Below are 17,655 nucleotides of genomic sequence, written 5' to 3'. Positions count from 1 at the left end.
TATGTAGAATGTGAGGCAGTTGTGGTCACTATCACCAAAATGCTCTCTCACCGCAAGATCTGACACCTGCTCCAGCTCATTGCCGAGCACCAAATCCAAAATGGCCTCTCCCCTCGTCGGCCTGTCACCATACTGAGTTAGGAAACCCTCCTGAACACACCTTACAAAACCAGCTCCTTCCAAACCATCTGCTTGAAGGAGGTTCCAATCAATATTGGGAAAGTTAAAGTCACCCATTACAACAACCCTACTACATTCACATTTTTCCAAAATCTGCTGATCTATGCTTTCTTCAATCTCCCTGCTGCTATTGGGGGGCCTGTAGTAAACCCCTAACGAGGTGACTGCTCCCTTACTGTTCCTAATTTCCACCCATACTGACTCAGTAGGCAGACCCTCCTCGACAATGGAAGCTTCTGTAGCTGTGATACCCTCTCTGATTAGCAGTGCTACACCATCTCCTCTTTTTTTCCCCCCTCCCTATTCTTTTTAAATGTTCTAACCCTGGAACATCCAGCAACCATTCCTGCCCCTGAGAAACCCATGTCTCTGTTATGGCCACAACATCATATCACCAGGTACTGATCCATGCTCTAAGTTCATCGCTTTTATTCCTGGTGCTCCTTGCATTATAGCAAACACATTTTAACTGATCCCTTGGTTCTTTCCCAGGAACCTCCTTCCCACTAGCTGGTCTACCTCTTGTTATTGCCTCATCTCCATCAACTCTCACCTCCGGTACATAGCTCAGGTTCCCACCCCCCCTGCCATACTAGTTTTAAACCCTCCTGAACAATTTGAGCAAACCTTTCACCCAGGACATTGGTCCCTTTCCAGTTCAGGTGCAACCTGTCCTTCATGTACAGGTCCCACCTTCCACAAAAGGCATCCCAATTATCTACATATCTGAAGCCCTCCCTCCTACACCAGCTGCGCAGCCACGTGTTAAGCTGCGCCAACTCCCTGTTCCTCACCTCGCTATCTCGTGGCACCGGTAGTAAATCGGAGAACATTACTCTGTTTGTCCTGCTTTGCAGCTTCTACCATAATTCCGTGAAATCACTTTTTATATCCTCGATCCTTGTCCTGACTATATCATTAATGCCAATATGTAACACGATTTCTGGCTGTTCGCCCTCCCCTTTCAGAATCTTATACACTCGATCAGAGACGGCCCGGACCCTGGCACCAGGGAGGCAACAAACCTTCTGGGAATCCCGATCCTGACCACAAAATCTCCTGTCAATTTTCCTAACAATCGAGTCTCCTATCACTAGCGCTTTTCTATTCTGGCCCCTTCCCTTCAGGGGCACAGTGTCAGGCTCAGTGCCAGAGAACTGACCACTATAGCTTTCCTCTGGTAGGTCATCCCCCCCCCAGCAGTATCCAAAATGATATACTTATTGCTGAGGGGAATGTCCACAGGGGATCTCTGCACTGTCTGTCTGTTGCCTTTCCTCCCCCTGAGTTAGAATAGATTTGTGTCATGATAATGGTAGGTTAGATTAGGATTATAGTTAAGATAAGGATTAGGGTTCAGGTTATAGAATCATAAAAATTCACCATACAGAAGTAGGCCTTTCAGCCCATTCTGTTGACACCAGCCAACTGGAGTAATCCAGTCCAATCTCACTATTCAGTTCTTTGTCTGTGTTGTGCCAGTTACGACACTTCAAGTACATATGCAAGCATTTTGAAAACATGACAAGGGTTTCTGCCTCTACCAACTTGTCAGGCAGAGAAACATACCCACTACCAGTCCCCACCACCCTCTGAATGAAAAAATTTCCTCTCATTTCCCCTCAAATTCCCACTGAACCTCCTCCCTCTCCCCCAACTCCAAACTTGTCACTGCCCACCCTATTCCAAACTGTCCTAAAATAAATCCTCACAGCATCCTCAATAAAGCCTATGCCGGTGTTCGTTCAGGGGTCCCACCCACATGGATCCATGCGCTGACTTGATCCCCTCAAGCCAGCCTGTGCCCCTCCCCACCAACACAGCCTATGATCTAGCACATCCCACAATCTGACCCAGTTTCTTGTCTGTTATACCTTATGATTCAATCCATCTCTTTTTTTCTTTTACAAATGCTAATTTCAATCAATTCCTCCTTCCCAAAGTACCCTTGCTTCCAGAGCATTTCCAGAGCAGAAGTTTTCTCGCCTTTCTTCTTTAAAGATAGAACAAAATTAGTTGGCTAATTGCTCTGTCATTTCCCTGTTCTCCATTATTAATTCTCCTGTTTCAGACAAATGGTGGTTTGCATTCGCCTTCACTAACTGTTCTCTTGTTCGATGCTTATAGAAGTTCTTACAGTCCACCTTTATGTTCCTTGCAAGTTTACTCATACTGTAATTTTCCCCTCTTAATCAACCTTCTTTCCCTCCTTTGTTGAATTGTAAACTGCTTTCAGTCCTCAGTTTTGTTACCTTTTCCAACTTTTATATGTTTCCTCTTTGGATTGACTGTCCTTAGTTTTTTTTTCAAATCATGGTCGGTCCACCTTTCCTGTTATGTCTTTGGTCGAAAAGCAGCATCTAACTGCTGAAGAGGCTTCATTTTCCTTAAATATTAACCCTTACCTGACCACTGTCATACATTTTAATGAAGTTATGCAGTCTATCACTTATAACCCACCTCTTATAACTTTGTATGGGTTGTTCTGTTATAACTCGCATTTCGTCAATGCAAATTCACTGTAATACGATTGGCAAATTGGGGATTGTGCTTCTATAGCACGGATTTTTAAAATGTATGTTGACTGTATCGCAATTACAGCACCAACATTTTAAGCGTTGTTTCTAAAGTGCAATTTTTCTACAACACAGGGTTGCACAAGAACGTAACCATCTCGTTATAGAAGAACTGACTAGTTCTATTTGTTTCATTTAGGATCAAAGCATTGGATTGGGCATTTTCACATTCGATGTCAATGATGAATTTCATCATGTTATGATCATTTTTTTTCCCAAGGATCTCTCACAAGAAGATTATTAACTAATCTCTTCTCATTGTTCCGAATCTAGGATAGTGTGTCACTGAGTGGGTTCTTCGATGTTCTGAACTAAAAGAAAGTCTTGCACACACTTCAGGAATTCACTACACTATTGTTGCTAATGTCATTTGCACAGTCTGAATGTAGCTTGAAGTCACCCCCGTATTCCCCATTACATGTATCTCTAATTTTCTGTTTAATGCCATCCCTGCTTATAGGCCTGTAGACAACACTTGACCTTTACTACCTTGAAGGACAAGGGCAACAGGTACATGGGAACACATCCATTTGCACATTCCCCTCCAAGCCATTCACCATTCTGACCTGGAAATATATCACCATTCCTTCACTACCACTGGGTCAAAATCCTGGAATACCCACACGAAGGCCTGTGTAAAACAGGGGTGAAGAGGAATTTCTTCCCTTGGAAGGCACTGAATCTGGATTTTTTTTAAAAACTGCCGAGGATTGATGAGGCTGTGTCATTTAGGCTGAGATAGATTTTAATCAGTAAGGGAGTTAAAAGTCATGAGGAAAAGGCTGGACTTGAGGATAATCTTGTCTTAAGATCCCATCTGTGCTGATGCCCGCTCTTGCACACCCTATCACTTCCAATGCCCCCTCCATTGTACCCAATCCTTCACCATGCCCCATCTAACTTCATTAACTTCTCCCAATTCCCTCATTGCATCATTGGCAGTCTGACCCCCTATCCCTACTTCCGACTGGTCCCTTTTGCTGGAGATCACCCCGAGGTTTTTTCAAGGTTCGACAATCCTCAAACCTTCCAAATGTTTCATGTAACTATCAGGCGCCTTGTTTCTGTAATTCACACTGTGGGACCTGTATCATCTGGCACAGAGAAAGCTATAAATAGAACAAAGATACAAACCTTCATAGATGCTGATGATGTGAGGGTGGTTTAAGGATGACATGATTTCAATCTCTCGTCGGATGTGTGCCATATCCTGTTCATCTTTGATTCGATCTTTCCGGATTGATTTTATTGCAACCTGTTGAACAATATACTACATGCAAATATAACATATTTCATCAGCATGTACTGAAACCATAAATACTGTCACTCATTGATCACAATCTGGGACCATTATGTGCTCCTTTCTAACTTCCGCAGAAAATCAGAAAGGATCATTGTACTTCATCCTCATAAAGATCAAAGAGAAAAAAGGAGATTTTGAGTTGACTCAATGACCATTTCCAGGGGACTTCGATCACTCTCAGGACTGTCAAGACACAGTTCCCATTCTCAACTGGCTTTGGTCCTAAAATCTGGAATTCCCTCCATTGACCTCTTCTGAGTTATGGCTGCGTTGTACCCTATATTCACTCACGTGTGAACAAGAGGGAGGCTGGTGGAATGGTGGCTGGCAGATCCATTCATTGACATTCACCACTCAGGAGAGGTTATTACCCTTCCTTCTAGAACTGCCTCATGGTCCTCAGGTTTATCACCCTAGTCAGTTGTTCCCTTAACGGGTGACCCCAGGGTCCAATGACATTTCACCTTCTGCTCACAATAGAACTCAGTGTCTGTTCTGTGCAGTTTCCAATAATTTCCATTGCAGTAATCCTTTTATGCAGTATTCCTTGAAGAGTCATCCTGGAGTAAGAGAAGCAGCTATCCCATTGCTGCTGCTATACATTGTGTTCTCTGTTAAACAGAACACAGAGTGCAGATGAGGCGCTCTTCCTCCAGGCGTTGTGTGGCCAGGATCTGGCGATGGAGGCGGCCAAGGACCTGCATGTCATTGGCGGAGTGGGAGGTGGAACTAAAGTGTTCGGCCACGGGACGGTTGTGTTGGTTGGTGCGGGTGTCCCAGAGGTGTTCTCTGAAACGTTCTGCAAGCAGGCGGCCCGTCTCCCCAATGTAGAGGAGGCCACATTGGGTGCAGCGGATGCAATAGATGATGTGTGTGGAGGTGCAGGTTAATTTGCGATGGATATAGAAGGATCCATTGGGGCCTTGGAGGGAGGTGAGGGGGGAGGTGTGGGCGCAAGTTTCGCACTTCTTGCAGTTGCAGGGGAAGGTCCCAGGAGTGGAGATTGGGTTGGTGGGGGGTATGGACCTGACGAGGGAGTCGCAGAGGGAGTGGTCTCTCCTGAATGCAGACAGAGGTGGAGAGGGAAATATATCCCTGGTGGTGGGGTCTGTCTGGAGGTGGCAGAAATGACAGAGGATGATTCGATGTATCTGGAGGTTGGTGGGGTGGAAGGTGAGGACCAGTGGGGTTCTGTCCTGGTGGCAACTGGAAGGGCGGGGTTCAAGGGCGGAGGTGCAGGAAGTGGAGGAGATGTGGTGAAGAGGTCGTTGACCACATCGGAGGGGAAATTGCAGTCTTTGAAAAGGAGGCCATTTGAGTTGTTCGGTAGTGGAATTGGTCCTCCTGGGAACAGATGCGGCGGAGACGGAGGAATTGGGAATATGGGATGGCATTTTTACAGGGGGCAGGGTGGGAGGAGGTGTAATCTAAGTAGCTGTGGGAGTTGTTCGGTTTGTAGTAAATGTCTGTGTTGAGTCGGTTATCTGAGATAGAAATGGTCTAGGAAGGGGAGGGAGGAGTCTGAGACGGTCCAGGTAATTTTGAGGTTGGGGTGGAAAGTGTTAGTAAAGTGGATGAACTGTTCAACCTCCTCATGGGAGCACGAGGTTGCGCCACGAGGAAGTGGGAGGATTGGAAGGAGAAGTTGTTAAGAGTGAGGACCAGTTCAGTCAGTCGAAGGAGGGTGTCATCCATAACCTCATCACCTCAGGAGATCTCCTATCCACCGCCTCCAACCTCATAGTCCCACAACCCCGCACCGCCCGTTTCTACCTCCTGCCCAAAATCCACAAATCCGACTGCCCCGGCCGACCCATTGTCTCAGCCTGCTCCTGCCCCACCAAACTCATCTCCGCATACCTCGACACTGTCCTGTCCCCCTTAGTCCAAGAACTCCCCACTGACGTTCAGGACACCACCCACGCCCTCCACCTCCTCCATGATTTTCGCTTTCCCAGCTCCCAACGCCTTATCTTCACGATGGACTTCCAGTCCCTACACACTTCCATCCCCCATCACGAAGGCCTCCAAACCCTTCGCTTCTTCTTCTCCCGCCGACACCCTCCTTCGACTGACTGAACTGGTCCTCACTCTTAACAACTTCTCCTTCCAATCCTCCAACTTCTGCTAAACCAAAGGAGTAGCCATGGGCCCCAGCTATGTCTGCCTCTTCGTCGGATACGTGGAACAGTCCATCTTCCGCAGCTACACTGGCACCACCCCCCCACCATTTCCTCCGCTACATTGATGATTGTATTGGCGCTACCTCGTGCTTCCATGAGGAGGTTGAACAGTTCTTCCACTTTACTAACACCTTCCACACTGACCTCAAATTTACCTGGACCATCTCAGACTCCTCCTTCCCCTTCCTAGACCTCTCCATTTCTATCTCGGATGACCGACTCAACACAGACATTTACTACAAACTGACCGACTCCCACAGCTACCTAGATTACACCTCCTCCCACGCTGCCCCCTGTAAAAATGCAATCCCATATTCCCAATTCCTCCGTCTCCGCCGCATCTTTATTTTTATAAATGACCTGGAGGAGGGGCTTGAAGGCTGGGTGAGCAAGTTTGCGGATGACACGAAAGTCGGTGGAGTTGTGGACAGCGAAGAAGGATGTAGCAGGTTACAGCGGGATATAGATAAGTTGCAGAGCTGAGCAGAAAGGTGGCAAATGGAATTCAATGGAGCTAAGTGTGAAGTCATTCACTTTGGTAGGAGTAACAAGAAGATGGATTACTGGGCTAATGGTAGACTACTTGGTAGTGTGGATGAGCAGAGGGATCTTGGTGTCCATGTACACAGATCTCTGAAAGTTGCCACCCAGGTAAATAGTGCTGTGAAGAAGGCATATGGTGTACTGGGCTTTATGGTAGAGGAATTGAGTTCCGGAGTCCTGAGGTCATGTTGCAATTGTATAAGACTCTGGTGTGGCCTCATCTGGAGTATTGTGTGCAGTTTTGGTCGCCATACTATAGGAAGGATGTGGAGGCACTGGAACGGATGCAGAGGAGGTTTACCAGGATGTTGCCTGGCATGGTAGGAAGATCGTATGAGGAAAGGCTGAGGCACTTGGGGCTGTTCTCATTGGAGAAAAGAAGGTTTAGGGGAGATTTGATAGAGGTGTACAAGATGATTAGGGGTTTAGATAGGGTTGACAGTGAGAACCTTTTTCCGCTAATGGAGTCAGCTGTTACTAGGGGACACAGCTTTAAATTAAGGGGTGGTAGGTATAGGACAGATGTTAGGGGTAGATTTTTTACTCAGCGGGTTGTGAGTTTATGGAATGCCCTGCCAGTAGCAGTGGTGGACTCTCCCTCTTTATGGTCATTTAAGCGGGCATTGGACAAGCATATGGAGGTTATTGGGCTAGTGTAAGTTAGGTAGGCTTTGGTCAGCGCAACATCGAGGGCCGAAGGGCCTGTACTGCGCTGTATTTTTCTATGTTCTATCTGCTCCCAGGAGGACCAATTCCACTACCGAACAACTCAAATGGCCTCCTTCTTCAAAGACCACAATTTCCCCTCCGACGTGGTCGATGATGCTCTCCACTGCGTCTCCTCCACTTCCTGCACCTCCGCCCTTGAACCCCTCCCCTCCAATCGCCACCAGGACAGAACCCCACTGATCCTCACCTGCCACCCCACCAACCTCCGGATACATCGTATCATCCTCTGTCATTTCCGCCACCTCCAGACAGACCCTACCACCAGGGATATATTTCCCTCTCCACCCCTATCTGCATTCAGGAAAGACCACTCCCTCTGCGACTCCCTCGTAAGGTCCACAACCCCCACCAACCCAATTCCACTCCCGTGACCTTCCCCTGCAACCGCAAGAAAAGCAAAACTTGTGCCCACACCTCCCCCCTCACCTCCCTCCAAGGCCCCAATGGATCCTTCCATATCCGTCACAAATTAACCTGCACCTCCACACACATCATTTACTGTATCCTCTGCACCCGATGTGCAGACAGGCCGCCTACTTGCGGAATGTTTCAGGGAACACCGCACCAACCAACCCAACTGCCCAGTGGCTGAACACTTTAGTTCCCCCTTCCACTCCGCCAATGACATGCAGGTCCTTGGCCTCCTCCATCGCCAGACCCTGGTCACACAACACTTGGAGGAAGAGCACCTCATCTTCCGCCTGGAACCCTCCAACCACACAGGATGAATGTAGATTTCTCCAGCTTCCTCATTTCCCGTCCCCCCACCTTATCTCAGTCCCAAACCTCGGATTCAGCACCGCCCTCTTGACCTGCAATCTTCTTCCCGACCTCTCCGCCCCTACTCCCTCTCCGGTCTATCACCCTCACCCTCACCTCCTTCCACCTATCGTACTCCCAGCACCCCTCCCCCAAATTCCCTCCCCTCTACCTTTTATCTCAGCCCGCTTGGCACACCAGCCTCATTCCTGAAGAAGGGCTTATGCCCGAAACGTCGATTCTCCTGCTCCTCGGATGCTGCCTGGCCTGCTGTGTTTTTCCAGCACCACATTTTTCAAATCTGGTACTTCAGCATCTGCAGTCCTCACTTTCTCCTGGGTTCTAACGTTGTCAGGACTACATCCTGTGATAGGATTAGTGTTAGAATCCTGCAGCATCTGAGTTGATGATGAGCTGGAGTTTAAATATAGCATCAATGGTATCTACATCGCAAACTCCTGGCACTGACGAACACTTCTAACCTATCCCACAAGACAGGCACTGAGAGCCTGTGATCATTATTAATGAGCTGAACAGCAGAGCCATGGGGCTCTGAAGGATCTGACATCCCCACCCCCATCCAAAATTAAAATTGCAAAATACTGGGAACATTCAGCCCATCATCTTGCCTGTTGGGAGCTTGCAGTTACTCCTAATCGGGAGAATCCGTACCTTTCTCTGTCCCAGTCTTTGTCTTCCTCCGTCTGTTGCTGTTTCAGTCTGCCGACCACCCTGCCGGCTTCCCTCACTTTGCCGGTACTCCTCCCTCTCTGTCAATACTTGTGACACGTTTGTGCCATTTTCCCAAAGGCACTTGCTTTTACCCAATGAAGAGAATGGCTTCCAAGAATGCAGTGGATGAAGAATTACTTTGTTCCATTTTTGGCCATGGGGCTCATAGCTTATAATCTGCCTATTTGGATCAAGAAGAATCACACTCAAAGATTGTGCAGCCCCCTTAGCAGACTGATTGTGGCAGTCTTTAACACTGTTCTCTGGTCAGTACACTGCTGCTGAGCTCAGCAGGAGCACCTGGGAGATAGAGAACACAACCCGGAGGAAGCTGCCCAGTCCCGAGCTCAGTTTGACAAAAAACCTGCTAAGTCCCTGAGCTCAGTTTGAAACCTGCTAAGGACTGCAACACAGTGTTCAAAGCTTAAAAATAAAGATTAAAACAGGAAACAACTATCCTGATTTCACTCACTCATTTCCAGACACCTTCTATGCCCCATCCAAGCCTCCCTGTGCCCTTGACTTGCCCCTAGCGCCCTTATAGATCCCATGCCAATCTATACCCACATGGCACAGCCTGTGCCATCCTACATCCCTATACACCTTTGTAATCCCTATTCAAACCGTACCATGTACCCATCACTCTCTGCTCTATCCTTTCCATGCTAACTCACCGGTGGCTAACCCTCAGCAGCCATGCTGACAGTGTCTATTGATTGGAAAAAACACTAATTGATAACAAGAACACAACAGACAAATACACTGAAATTCCTTCAACAAATTCCTTATGGAAGCCAATGGGCCAGTGACATTTCCATGAGATCACCTCTCCCCTCTGGTTAAAGTACTTGTGATATCTGATTTCATTTCTTTATTTTGGAGGCATATTGGTGGTTGCCTAGACTGTTTCCAAAGACTATTAAGTGTCAACCACATTGTGGTGGTTCAGGAGTCACACTGCAGGCCCCATCAGGTAAGGTGCTAGGGAACCAAATTTGGTTCTGAAGAAAACCAGCAAGTGTTTAAAGTTTTGATTCCAAATATTTATTGAATTTACAGTCTACTATCGGCCATGTGGGATTTAACATCAGGTCCCCAGAACATTACATAGAATTATAGAATCCCTATGGTGCAGATAGAGGCTATTCAGCCCATTGAGGCTACGCTGACCCTCAAAAGAGCATCACATCCAGATGCAGCCCATCACCCTATCCCTGTAACCATGCAATTATCCTGACTAATCCACCTTGCCCACACATCCCTGGACACTACAAACAATTTAACATGGCCAATCCACCTAACCTGCACATCTTTGGACAATGTGAGAAATCCAGAGCATCTGGAGGAAACCCAGATAGACATGAGGAGAACATGCAAACTCCACACAGACAGTCACATAAGGCTGGAATTGAACCCAGGTCCCTGAGACAGCAATGCTAAACACTGAGCCACTGCGTGCCTTTCAATTCAATGCTATAGAGCACTCGGCCACATTAACTGGGTCGCTGGATTGCTAGTCCAATGAGAATAGCACTTGACCACCACCTTCCCTCAAATTAAACTGCATCTTTACATCTATCAATTAATCTAGTCCAAGATGTGGGCGGCACTGTGGCACAATGGTTAGCACTGCTGCCTCACAGCACCAGAGACCCGGGTTCAATTCCTGCCTCAGGCAACTGACTGTGTGGAGTTTGCACGTTCTCCCTGTGTCTCCCACCATCCAAAAACGTGCAGCTTAGGTGAATTGGCCATGCTAAATTGCCTGTAGTGTTAGGTGTAGGGGTAAATGTAGGGAAATGGGTCTGGGTGGGAGCGCTTCGGCGGGTCGGTGTGGACTTGTTGGGATAAAGGGCCTGTTTCCACACTGTAAGTAATCTAATCTAATCTAATGGGGAACAGCATGTAATGAGACTGAGAGGAGAGGGAAAGGGTTTCTGGACAGTTTTATCCAGAATGTATTCAAATCCAAAACTGGCTCAAGAAAGGGAGAGACGTTTGTAAAGGGACAGGGTAAATCCAGTTATTGTGGTCATGTTGGAATAAAAAAAGCAGAGGAATGGCTGAGAAAGTAGCAGCAGGACCTGGACGAGAACAATCTCTGGGCTCCATGTAAATTAGCACAGGAGCAGAGAGATTGGGAGAATTGAAATGTCGGGAAGAGGTTCTTATCCATGGAAGACTGGCACCAGTTCTGAAATCAGAAGGTATCGATAGGATGGACTTTCCTGAACTGGGATTGTTGATGACATTAGTGTGACTCCATCTCACATGCAATGTAGCAGCTCCTCCTGAATGACAGCTGCTGTACTTTGTAATGTCATGAAAGTCAATTAATCAACCCACTTGAAACCAGAATATACCAATGCCCAAGATGCATCTAGTTGCTTTATCAATCAATCTTCTGATACATGTTCTCAGTAAGAGCCCAGTTTCAGTCATCAGGTTACCATAATAACACTACATAAGGCTGACTACATCAGCCCCCTAACAACCCATCCTCCCGTCCTGGGACCTTCCCTGCCACCGCAGGAATTGCAAAACCTGCGCCTACACCTCCCGCCTCACCTCCATCCAAGGTTATTTGCAATGCAATATTTGGTCTTGACAGTCACGGTTTCCCCCAATCCAACCTTCCCAGGAGACTTGGTCACATGATTCCACAGTATTAAATCTTTTTAACCATACCATTCTGAAATAGCAGGCAGTGAAGGCCATACAACCTCAACTGATAAAATTTTCAAAAAGCTTCCTTGGAAAACTTTAGAAGAGATTTGGTTTATTTTAAAAGCAAGCACATTGATAAATAGATTGTGTCAGTTGTTTGTACTTAAGCTTTTGCTAATTGAATCATTTCTTTGCTGCTTTCAAATTGTTCTCCTCTGTTCTATGTTTGCAAGTGTTATGCAGCATGCCCCCTGTATTTGAGTGAGAGAGACACAAATGCTCCTCCTTGCTTAACATCCACAGTGTAGTGCAACCCCTTCAACAGCGGGAATGATAGAAACTGTTCACACAGGGACAAACTCTAAGTAGCAATCGGATTCTGGACAGCTGGTAAACGAAGGGAGAGACCTGTTTTAAAATTTACAAGCTACTGATGACAAAAGCAAGAGCAGATAGTTCTGACAAGCAAGTAAATAGAGCTAGAGAGAAAGGCTAAGAAGATACTTGAATAGAAATTGAGATAAAGTGCTGGGAAAAATGAAATTTGTCTGTACAACAGTATCCATAATTAAACAGGAGAGTCTGAAGGAAGCTATGGGAGGAACCAGACATAATAGACTTAACAACTGCCATGGCTTCAGGGAAAGAGGACTAATAATTAAAAGCGAGCGCGAAGCAGGGAGGTGGAGTAACTATACTTATTAGGAGTTTGGAATAACTGTAGAAAATGGGAGGAGCAGTTATCAACATGAGGTGGAGAGTATGAGAATGCAATAATGTAAAATGTTTAACAGGGAGGAGATTCTCCTCCATCTCCCTGCCCCATGCAGATTCCTCCTTTGATTACACTTTCAAATCTGTCATTTGTGTAGGTATTTCAAATTGCTTTCATTCGGTAATTTCTACTCACTAGCCAGCGTCCTTCCCTGATGAGCTCAATCCATTCCCTGCTCATTTTGAATGACAGGTCAGTGAAATGATGTCACCTGCCCCCACAGTCTCGGTTGCACCTGTATCCACAGTTATCGCCTCAGACATCAGATTGACCTTCTAGAGGGTGAACTTATGGAAATCAACTGGCCTGGATGGAGTCTCCAGCCATTGTGAGATATTGTGTTATAGGTTGTTATCTTTATTAACTCACTCACCAGCTCGCTATATTCTTAAATGCCAGTTTCCTGTTCATTCATTAATAACCCTTCACTAATCCGTTATTTACTATAACATGGTTTCATAAAACTGCGGTTCTGAAATATATTTTACTATTGCAAGTTGGACTAAACTTAAAGCAATACTTCTAAATCCATTACTGCTCCCTTACAACTTCAACCCATATCAGACTATTTTTACATCAAAAGCCACCTCTGAATAATTATCAAAGACTACTAACCAGAACAATACCATCCCCGCCATCACATCTCCATGACACTAGAAACTATGAAAAGAGTATAATATTAATCAGCCCTTACCAACCATCTGTCAGACCTGAACAGATTACAGAACACCTAAACATTTTCCCCCAATTATTACCACATGTTAAACATCTTTTAATTGGGCTGTTATCCCTTTAAGAAACTAACTGTCGAAACAGCGCTTATGTGAAATTACATGAATGAATGAAACTCACACAGACAAGACTAGACTCCCTACAGTGCGGAAACAGGCCCTTCGGCCCAACTAGTCCACACCGACACTCCGAAGAGTAACCTACCCAGACCCATTCCCCCTAACTAATGCACCTAACTCTATGGCAATTTAACATGACCAATTCACCTAAACTGCACATCTTTGGACTGTGGGAGGAAACTGAAGCACCCAGAGGAAACCCACACCGACACGGGAGAATGTGCAAACACCACACAGACAGTCACCTGAGGCTGGAATCGAACCTGTGTCCCTGGCGCTGTGGGGCAGCAGTGCTAACCACTGAGCCACCGTGCCACCCCTGCAGATAGTAAACAAATCTCACAACCCAGCTGCGGTAATCAATTTAATATCCTTTATTCTTTTATTAAGTACAGGTACAATTTTTAACTTATTTAGAGCACATATAGAACATAGAACTACATAGAACAGGCCCCTTCAGCCCACGATGTTGTGCCAAAAATTTATCTTAATCTAAAATCAATCTCATCTGCACACCGCTCAATAGAATGATGTCCATTTGCTTGTCCAGGCCTAGTATTTTTTACTAACTAACAACTCTTAATTACGCAAGCAGACCAGACAGATACCTCTAACCCTATCAGGAGTAGCAGCCAACATTTAGTACATGTTTTAACCCATCTCATGTCCCCCAGGACAGAGGTCCTTCAAGCCCTTGTGTGCTAGAGATACTACAATGTAACACTACGATAATGGAATTTTAACATATTTAAGAACGGTGTATAAAAAGGCTAGTGTAAGAACTGTATTTCAGGATTCTATTGCCACCTCAAACTTGTGTTACTGCAGTTGATGAGTAAACAGGTTATTTTCACCAATCTGCTCAGGTCCAAGAGATGGTTGGTAAGGGCTGATTATAACGAGTTTGGTCATTATTTGAACACAATCCCACACTGTGCACTCGGATCCTGTACAGATGGTGGGAGCATTTTCAAACATCTTTAACCTCTCCTGCTTCTCACCTGCTTCATGAAGGCCATTATTATCTTGGTGCTGAAGTAAGATAAGGTAACATGCCTTAATGACTACCACCCAGTGGCTCTGACATCCATCATTATGAAGTGCTTCAACTGGTTTGTAATGGCACACATCAATGTGAGCCTCTTAGATTGGCATGAACCACTACAATTTTCCTACCACCATAATTGGCCCATAGCAAACACCATCTCCCTGGCCCTTTACTCATCCATGGAACATCTGGACAACAAGGACACCCACGTTAAACTCCTATTTCCTGACTTTACCTTCACCTTCAACACCATAATTCCAACAAAACCCATCTCTAAACTCCAAGACCTAGGACTGTGTTCCCCCCTGTGCAACTAGATCCTTGACTTCCTGCAATTGACCACATTCAATAAAGATAGGTGACAACACCTCATCCACAATAATCCTCAAACACCGGTGCCCCATAAGGCTGCATACTCAGCACCTTTATTATACACCTTACACATGTACAACCGTGTGGCCAAATTCAGTTCTAACTCCATTTATAAATTTGCTAATGTTACCATCGCTGGGTCAGATCTCAAACAAAGATGAGACCGAGTACAGGAAAGAGATAGAGATAATGGCATGGTGTAAGGACATTGATCTCTCCCTCAATGTCAGCAAAACAAAGGAGCTGGTCATCAATCTCAGGAAGCAGAGCGCCTGTATCAATGATGCTGAGGTGGAGGTGGTTGAGAACTTAAAATTCCATGGAGTAAATGTCGCCAACAATCTATCCTGGCCCATCCACATCACGCTACAGTCAGGAAAGCACACCAACAAGTCTGCTTTCTCAGAAGGCTAAGGAAATTTGGCATGTCCACAATGGCTCTTAACAATTTTTACAGATGCACCACAGAAAGCAGTCTATCGGACGCATCATACCTAGTCTGTACAAGACCGCAAGAAATTATGGAGTTATGAATACAAGCCCAGGTACATCACGAAAATCAGCCTTCCTTCCATTGAGTCCGTCTAAATTTCCTGCTGCCTCAGGAAAGCAGCCAATGGAGTCAAAGACCCCTTTCCATCCCAGTTATACTCTCTTGCACCCTGTGTTGGAAGAGCACAGCAGTTCAGGCAGCATCATCAGGAAGCAGAGTGGAGGGTATATACCTGTCTGTATCAATGGTGCTGAGGTGGAGGTGGTTGACAACTTCATGCTCCTGGAAGTAAAATATCACCAACAATCTGTGCTGGTCCATCCACATTGACACTACAGTCATGAAGGCACTCCATTGCCTCTACATCCTCAGAAAGCTAAGGAAATTCGGCATGTCCACAATGACTCCTACTAATTTTTATAGATGTACCCATAGAAAAAATGTAATCCTGATGCAACACAGCTTGGAATAGTAACTGCTCTGCCAAGACTGCAAGAAATGACAGCGTGTTCTGAATGCAGCCCAGTCCAGCACGATCAGTCTTTCTTCCACCAACTCTGGCTACACTTTCTGCTACCTCAGGAAAGCAGCTAACAACAAAGACCCCTCCCACCCTGGGTTTACTCTCTTCCACCGGGCAGAAGATACAAAAGTTTTAAAACAGGTACCAAGAGATTCAAAAACAACTTCTTCCCTACTGCTATCAGACTTATGAATGGACCTCTCATATTAGAATTGATCTTTTTCTGCATCGTCTCTGTAGCTGTAATATATACTCTACATTCTGTGCCATTTTCCTAATGTACTAATGTAAGGTATGATTTATCTGCTGAGCACATAAAACAATACTCTTCACTGTACTTCAGTCCACGTGACAATAATAAATCAAATCAAATCTTAGTTTTTGGTCATTGTGACCCTCTCATTTTCCTAGTCCCCATTTAATTCCAGTTTACAGATTTTCCCCAATGTCTTCCATTCTCGGTGATATTCTTAGTTTCTCAGTCCCTATGATATTGCCAGTTTCTGTCTGAAATTCTTAGTTTCTTCCAGCCCCTCTATTATTCTCAGTCTCTGCTTTTAGGCATGACATACCCAATCTCTTTCATTCCATACATCATCCCAAGGTTCCAGGATACTGCAACATTCCTAGTTTCCCCCATTTCCTGAAATATTTTCAATCTTTCCCAACCCCTCTGCTATTCCCAGACAATGGTGGCTGTAACATTCCCAGTGCCATTAATATTCCTAGCTTCCCAGTCCCTTTGGTATTTCCAATCTATCCCATCCTCAGTAATATTCAGATTTTCCCATACCTTGAGTTGTTACCGATCTTTCTCGTTCCATTCCAGTTTACAAATCCCGTGTATAATTTTCCCAGGTCCCTGTTTTATTCCCAGGCACGCCCTTCCCTATATTATTCCCAATCTCCTCGTTTCTCCCAGTCTCTTCAGACCCCTCGCTATTGTCTCTTCATTCCTTGGGCTAATCCCAGTCTCCCCAGACCCTGTGTTCTTCCCAGTCTCCCACTATTCCTAGTCTCTCCCCTCGCTGTTATTCCCAATTGACGGTATTTCCTTACCGTCATGCCGGTGAGCCGCTCGGTAGCCGACTTGACCCGGCCGTACGTGCCCCTGCCCAGGGTCCGCCCCAGCACGTACCGGTGTTTCAGGTTGTGTTGATGCTGATGTCTCCGCACCGCGGGCGGCGGCGGCTCCATCCCGGGGACACCCGGCACCGAGCCTCCCTCAGCCCGGGCTCGGCCCTGACGGCAGAGCGGGGCGGAGACTCCGGCTCCTCCAGAGGGAGGGACAGGAGGAGGAGAGGGATAAATGTGGATGGGGCTGGACCGGGAGGAGGAATGAAAAAACATATATGTGGATGGACAGTGAGGAATGGGAAGAGGGTGGGAGAGGGAATAAGGGTTGGCTGGGCTGAGGAAAGGAGTGAGTGAGTGAAGAATGAGGAGGCCCAGAATCAAGGCATAATGTGGAGTCAATCTCCCAATACGTGGGAATACGTAGATGTGTTTATTCCATCATCTTATTCTGAGAGCTTTTCCACATGGTAGAGGAGTCTGAAACTACAGGGCGTAAGTTTAAGGTCATGAATGGGAACTGCTGTTGTTGGACTGGGGTGTACAAAGTTAAAAATCGCACAACACCAGGTTACACAGCTGGAGGAGGAGCAGTGCTCCGAAAGCTAGTGCTTCCAAATAAACCAGTTGGACTCTAACCTGGTGTTCTGTGATTTTTGACTAAGTTTAAGGTGAGAGGGAAGAGAAACAAAAGGGTCCAGAGGGGCATTTTTCTTCACACAGAGTGCAGCCAACATCTGGAATGGGCTGCCAGAGGTAGTGGTGGATGCAAGTACAGTTTCATCATTTAAGAAACATTTAGATAGGTACATGGGGAGATATGGACCAAACCCAGGCAAATGGGACG

At 46.1% G+C, this 17,655-nt stretch overlaps 1 protein-coding gene across 1 annotated transcript in view; it reads right to left on the bottom strand.

Moving 5' to 3' along the window:
* LOC132826961 (NUAK family SNF1-like kinase 1) overlaps positions 1-16,952 on the bottom strand; it is a 56,339-nt gene extending 39,387 nt beyond the window's left edge. The window contains exons 1-2 of the mRNA XM_060843290.1: positions 16,794-16,952; positions 3,891-4,011 (exon numbers count right to left, since the gene is read on the bottom strand). Of these exons, the coding sequence (XP_060699273.1) occupies positions 3,891-4,011; positions 16,794-16,931 (259 nt within the window). The 5' untranslated portion in view covers positions 16,932-16,952. The remainder of the gene's footprint in view (positions 1-3,890; positions 4,012-16,793) is intronic.
* Between the last annotated feature and the right edge of the window lie 703 nt (positions 16,953-17,655).

The sequence above is a fragment of the Hemiscyllium ocellatum genome, chromosome 23, assembly GCF_020745735.1.
Source record: "Hemiscyllium ocellatum isolate sHemOce1 chromosome 23, sHemOce1.pat.X.cur, whole genome shotgun sequence".
NCBI classification, from domain to species: domain Eukaryota; kingdom Metazoa; phylum Chordata; class Chondrichthyes; order Orectolobiformes; family Hemiscylliidae; genus Hemiscyllium; species Hemiscyllium ocellatum.
This window is presented reverse-complemented; position numbering and strand designations above follow the sequence as displayed.